The sequence below is a fragment of the Sinocyclocheilus anshuiensis genome, unplaced genomic scaffold, assembly GCF_001515605.1.
Source record: "Sinocyclocheilus anshuiensis isolate Anshui unplaced genomic scaffold, SAMN03320099.WGS_v1.1 scaffold438, whole genome shotgun sequence".
Classification (NCBI taxonomy): Eukaryota; Metazoa; Chordata; class Actinopteri; order Cypriniformes; family Cyprinidae; genus Sinocyclocheilus; species Sinocyclocheilus anshuiensis.
In genome coordinates this window covers 907282-913281 of record NW_015546118.1, presented here as the reverse complement: position 1 = coordinate 913281, position 6000 = coordinate 907282, and the positions used below count along the sequence as shown (strand labels likewise).

Sequence of the window (6000 nt, the reverse complement as noted above, 5' to 3'; positions counted from 1 at the left end):
ACTCACTCACTCACTCACTCACACACACTCACACACACACACACACACACACACACACACGTAGGTCAGATTTTTTGGCAAACAAATTTACTGAGTCATCAGAGGGTCTGGTGACAATCAGCACGATCTGACTTCCCCTTTAAGCCAGATAATTTAGTTCACAGCCAGCATACAACACACACTAATAGATGCACACACACACACACACACACAAATGCATGTGCAATGCAATGGAAGCACTTCTGATTTTAACCTCAGAAATCAAATATACACACAAATCCAACACAATGACGTGTAGCATTGATAACACACAGTCAAATGCTGTACACTAGCCCACACTGAAAATATGAATATAACACACAGACTTGCTGCAAAATACAACAAACTGCATGCTTCATTTCTTGCTCATCAATTTTGCATATTTACCTCCAAGCTTTTACACTTGCAACATGACCCATTTCCACACTGACACATGGGTGAAGGGATTTAAACAAACTCTGCCATTTTCACTGTATTTCGCTTCTTAGGGTTTTGCAGTCATGACCTAACAACATGTCAGCCAAGTTTTTATTTCAGAGTTCAGTTGAAACGCAAAATAACAGGATTAAAAATTAAATCTAATTTTAATCTTACTAACCTCAGTTGGTTTGGCTATAGATTCTCAATAAATACCCTGAGCAGCATATAAATATTAATTCTGTGCTTTCGTGACTGGCCGTAAAGAGAGGAGAGATGCCCCTCAGTGCTCTAAGAGCCCTTTAGAGCGTGTTTTCTTTTGTGTTAATGCACGTAAAAGCTAATGCTTGTCCAAGAAAACGAAAGACAGCATTTTACTACCACCAGACCTCAGCAAGAGAGCCCGGGGTGCTTTTTTCATTGCACAGAAAATGCCTTGACCTGAAAAAACAAAAGTGTGTGATATTTAACTCGAGCAGTTCAATAGAGTTTCCCTGGAGAATGGTGGCTGCGAGCGGACCTCATGTGCACTGTTCAGAGCAGTCACGACAGGCACACATCACACACACTGACGTAGATACAGTATGACCGATCTACTCTACTGCACCAGATCACTTCACCCTTTTAGCTCTCTGTTTTTGTTTGTTTGAAATCATCTCTGATCAAACAATCTGAAACTAAATGACACATACTGTCAGTTTACACACATACCCAAATACACACACACAAAAAAATGAAAGACCCACTTCAATTGAAATCATATTAAATATATCAAATTATTTGATTCATTTGAACTACACACTGTCTTATTAGGGACATAGCACAGACATTTATGATTTTTTGCTGTTATGTAATAATTCTGTGTAATATTTATAAACAAACTCTAACCTTCAGAAAACCTTTTGCATTTTTAGATAAAAAACCTAAACAAAACAAAATCAAAACAACTGCAAAAGAAAATGAAACAAAAAAACAAAACAAAAAAAAAAAACCCCAAAAAAAGCACAAAACCAAACCAAAACAAAACCTTGTCCTTCTGAGGTCAGATTTAGCTAAAATTTTCATCAACCTTGTCTCCAAATAATAGCCAAATTAGAAAGATGCACAAATATGTAATATTTCATATTCATTACAACAAATCAGCAAGTTTGTCTAAACAGGTTTATAAAACGGACAATGGAGATTAATCTCCAAGATTTCCATGCAGCTGCTGGACCCAACAAAAAAAAAAAAGTTTCATCTAAATTAGGTGATGTCAGGTGAGGGACGTGCAAATGACAACACTTCCAGGCTCCATCTAACAATATTTATGCACACAAATCCAAACATCAGACACAACAATGCCATCTAAACCTGGAAAAGGGTATTGGGTTTTGTTTAAACTCGTGTAAGCAGACAGACTGCTTTGTTTACATGAACACATGTGTTTATTTATGTGTGTGTGGGTTTATAGCAACACTTTGAGGAAACATTGCTGTGAAAATGTCCACAGAAGTTAGCCAAGTCTAACAAAATCATTCTTTCGATTGTCATCGAAAAGAAAAATAGTTCAAAAGTCAGTTTTATATATATATATATATATATATATAAAAAAATCAGTCGAGTTGAGTTTCTATTATTGCTGGTCTTTAGTAATTATAGTTAGATTTATTAAAACAACAACAATGTCTAAGGTTTATTTAGATAGCTAGGTAAATATACGCTTTTGTGAATGCTCGTACACATGCATGTTTGTATATGAGAGGCGCATGCAGTCATGCATTAACTGAGGATGTTTTTTTTTTAATTGCATATGCTGAGCATGGGCTCTTGGATGGCGCAGCAAGGAGAGTTTGCGTGTTTGGCCGGCAGCCAGTTCACAGCCCAGCTGGATATCACTGAACTGCTCTTGCAACCTCCCTACAGCCCAGCGTGTCACTTCGGTATTGTTTCCGTGGTACAAAGTTTGTTCAACCTCTCTCTCTCTCTATACTGGTTAGGGCTGCTCTGATTTCATCAGTGTGCCACACAGGTTATTGCTCTGACAGCGGCGCAATCCCTAATGAACAGCTTGATATTGGGGAAGGAATGTTTTATTGACCAAAACAGTTTTTAGTCTCAATTAATTCTGCTGTCAAAACAAATGAAGGGCAACCAAAAGCCTGAACCTCCAGTCTAGACCCCTGTGGATACATAGTTTAACTGGGCTACCTGTGTATGGAATATTATATATACACACACTTATACATACAGTACATACGTACATTAGTACAATTTGGATATTTTGGGTTAGTTTTTCTTTATTAAATTAATTTTATTCGGCAGAGACAAATTAAGTTGGTAAATTAAGTTAAAAAATGACAGTTAGAAAATACTTTTCTTTCAAATAACTGTTTTTGAACGTTTTTTTATTATTATTTTATTATTAAAAATATTAAGCAGAACAACTATTAACATTGATGATAAGATTTCTTGAGCACCAAATCAGCATATTAGAAAGATTTCTGAAGGATAATGTGACACAAAGGCATTCAGCAAATAAATTAAGAATAAATATTCAAGAATAAACGACATACATTAATAAATGACATAAAATATATTAAATTGAAAAACTGAAAACAGTTCTTTTAAATTAAAAAACCTTAAATGCTAATGTGTTAATTATATTAACTGTGTTGTATTCTAAGTAGTGCTGTCAAACGATTAATCGCGATTAATCACATCCAAAATAAAAGTTTTTGTTTACATAATATGTGTGTGTACTGTGTATATTTATTATGTATACATAAAGACACACACCTACAGCATATATTTTGAAAAATATTTACATGTATATATTTATATTCATAAAATGTATATTATATAAAAATATTTAATATATAAACGTAACATATTTTTCTTAAATATATACATGCATGTGTGTGTATTTATATATACATAATAAATATACACAGTACATACACATATACCATGTAAACAAAAACTTTTATTTTGGATGCGATTAATCACGATTAATCGTTTGACAGCACTAATTATAAGTAACTATGTAATAATTTTTTGTTATTGATAATACAATATAATATATATAATAGAGAGTTGTGAGAAAACTATATTATAGCTTAAGTGTGTAATTAATTTCTGTTTTCCATTAGCGTCACAAACAAGAAAAAATTTTTGTTTTCAAAACATAAAAACAAAACAAGATAGTCCCACCTCAAACTCATGCCATTGGCTAAGCTGATGTCAAGGTGTCAGGATGTTCAAAAAACACAGCAAATGTTTTGAAACGTCCCTAAGAGAGGTCAAATATTCTAAGAAGCCATACAGCTTTCAAGCCAAGAAAAAGGCAAAATCCAGTGTCTAGTGTACAACATTTTATAGTGTTAATATAATTGCTGGCTACACTGGTTTAATTACGCCCCACACCCCTTTAGCTTCAAGCAAAATTATATTCTCTATGTGAAATGTGAAAAAACTTCCACCCTGTGAAAGGAGGGAGAATCAGGAGGTTAAACGAAAGATCACGGAGGAATAAGTGAGGAAAAATAGCAAGAGCACAGGGGGAAGTGTAGCCGTGTCAAGCTCTATCAATTTCTAGTAGCTTAATCTTATGTAAAGGTGGGCAAGCTTGACATTCCACTTAGCATGTGACGCTAGCGTTAGCATGTGACGGCCAGTGCTTGCTGAGACCAGGGCTGAAAACCCCTGTAAGGGTCAGAGCTCCACAAATCCTCCAAAGTAAACTCCACCGTGCTACTGCAGTCAAGTCAAACATACTCCATTTGTGGGCTTACAGTGCAGACTAACGCTCATTTTCATCATTAAGTCAGTTGGTTATGAACTCATGACCAGTCTTGTTAATAATATCAAGAGCAAAGTATTTCAGTGCCAGAGGTTAATGCCGTGTGTGAGAGATTTAGCTGTGTTACCTGGTCTCTCTTTGCCTGTTCCTTTGCTTTCTGCCAGTTTCTGTATGAGGCTCTCAACGGAAGTGTTCTCCATGTTTTTCACAAACTCTTCTTGGACCTTACAAAAAACATTACATGCACTCATTCAGTATGTTCATGCGACAACACAGCAGAGAGTATATAATAAAAGTACATTTGTATGTTAATGCAGCAGACATATAATGGGCATTAAAAGATGAAAATCATCAATTATCTGTTTTGGTTCCATAAAAACATATTTTAGATTTATTTGGTTTATGTTATGTTACCCTTTAAAGTACCATATGACACATTTGGTTTAGTTAAAATTAACATGTTAAAAAGTAACATGTTTATTCATAAATTTTATGATAAATTAACTTAATTTAGAAAAATGTACTAATACATGTAAAGTTAACATTAAACTATGTTAACAAATCAAACCTTATATTTCAACAAAACAAAGATTGACATCAGTAGGAAGATTAAAAGGGTTTCTACCACAGACTGTATGTATGAATATTCCTTGTCCAATTGTACCAAAGGGGCCCAGTAAGCTCTTAAAAAGCCAGGAAAGACTAAGTGACACTGACTGTACAACTGTACCAAGACTTTGTTCAGAACTGGCAGCATTTGGGTCTGAACTCACTTGACCGGGTAAAATAGGTCACAGACTGCTCACTCTTCAGAGCAGACTTTATGTCATTTGATAGTATGGTCATAACATGAAGGGAATGCTAAATAATGAGATATTTATGTTGCACATCATACGTGCAAGCTCCAAAGATTTTAAATGTGAACATCTTTCTGACACACACTCCTACGTCATCGACTGCTGTGCTCCTATTCTTCAATGCACAGCAGTTGTAGCAGTGTGTGAAAAAATACATATACACAAATACAGTACCATTCAAAAGTTCCAGAAGATTCAGTAAGAATTTTTTGGATATAAATGAATTATTTTACTCAGTAGGAATGCATTAATTCATGATCAAAAGTGACACTGAATTAAAATCTGGTCATATGGTCATCGGCGCTACATTATGTGTTATGATCACTGCCTTCACTCTTTTCACCACATTACCAGCACTAGAGCTGTATCCCATGCAAGCAAGATTGAGGTTTTGGAAAAGGATAGGGTTGAGAGCTAGGGCACGCAATGAGGATGTGACTAGTGACATTATTTCCCCGGGTGATCACTTTGACTGTCTTTGTTTTTACAGGCCTCAAGGGATGGTGACAAATGCAATATGTCTGCCACACATCTCCACTGCTGACGCAATGCTTAGCTTTCATAGCTGATGTGTATTTACACAGCACTTCATAAAGTGTTTGTCAGTTTGATTCAGTATCCATGTCCTTTTTGCCTGTTTGTGGACCAGAGGAGCTGATTGACATGTAAAGCTGTGTAAAAAAATCTTCAATAAAAATTTTTGAAGCCATGACCCAAACCAACCAGCTCTGAAACAGGGTTATAATAGTTTACAACTAAAACCATAAAAAAAAAACATATTTATTATATGGTTATATATAATATAAATATTTATTAAAGTAAATGTTAACTGAAATTAAATGTACTATTTTCATTTAGTTTAACTTGATGTACTAAAATAACGAAAACTGAAAAAAAAAAAAAAAA

At 34.7% G+C, this 6000-nt stretch overlaps 1 protein-coding gene across 4 annotated transcripts in view; it reads right to left on the bottom strand.

Annotated features, from left to right (window-relative positions):
* Positions 1–6000, bottom strand: part of fcho2 (FCH and mu domain containing endocytic adaptor 2) — a 42835-nt gene that overhangs the window by 20425 nt on the left and 16410 nt on the right. For all 4 annotated transcript variants that reach the window (XM_016502783.1, XM_016502784.1, XM_016502785.1 and 1 more), the window contains exon 8: positions 4365–4461. In XM_016502783.1, the coding sequence (XP_016358269.1) occupies positions 4365–4461 (97 nt within the window). The remainder of the gene's footprint in view (positions 1–4364; positions 4462–6000) is intronic.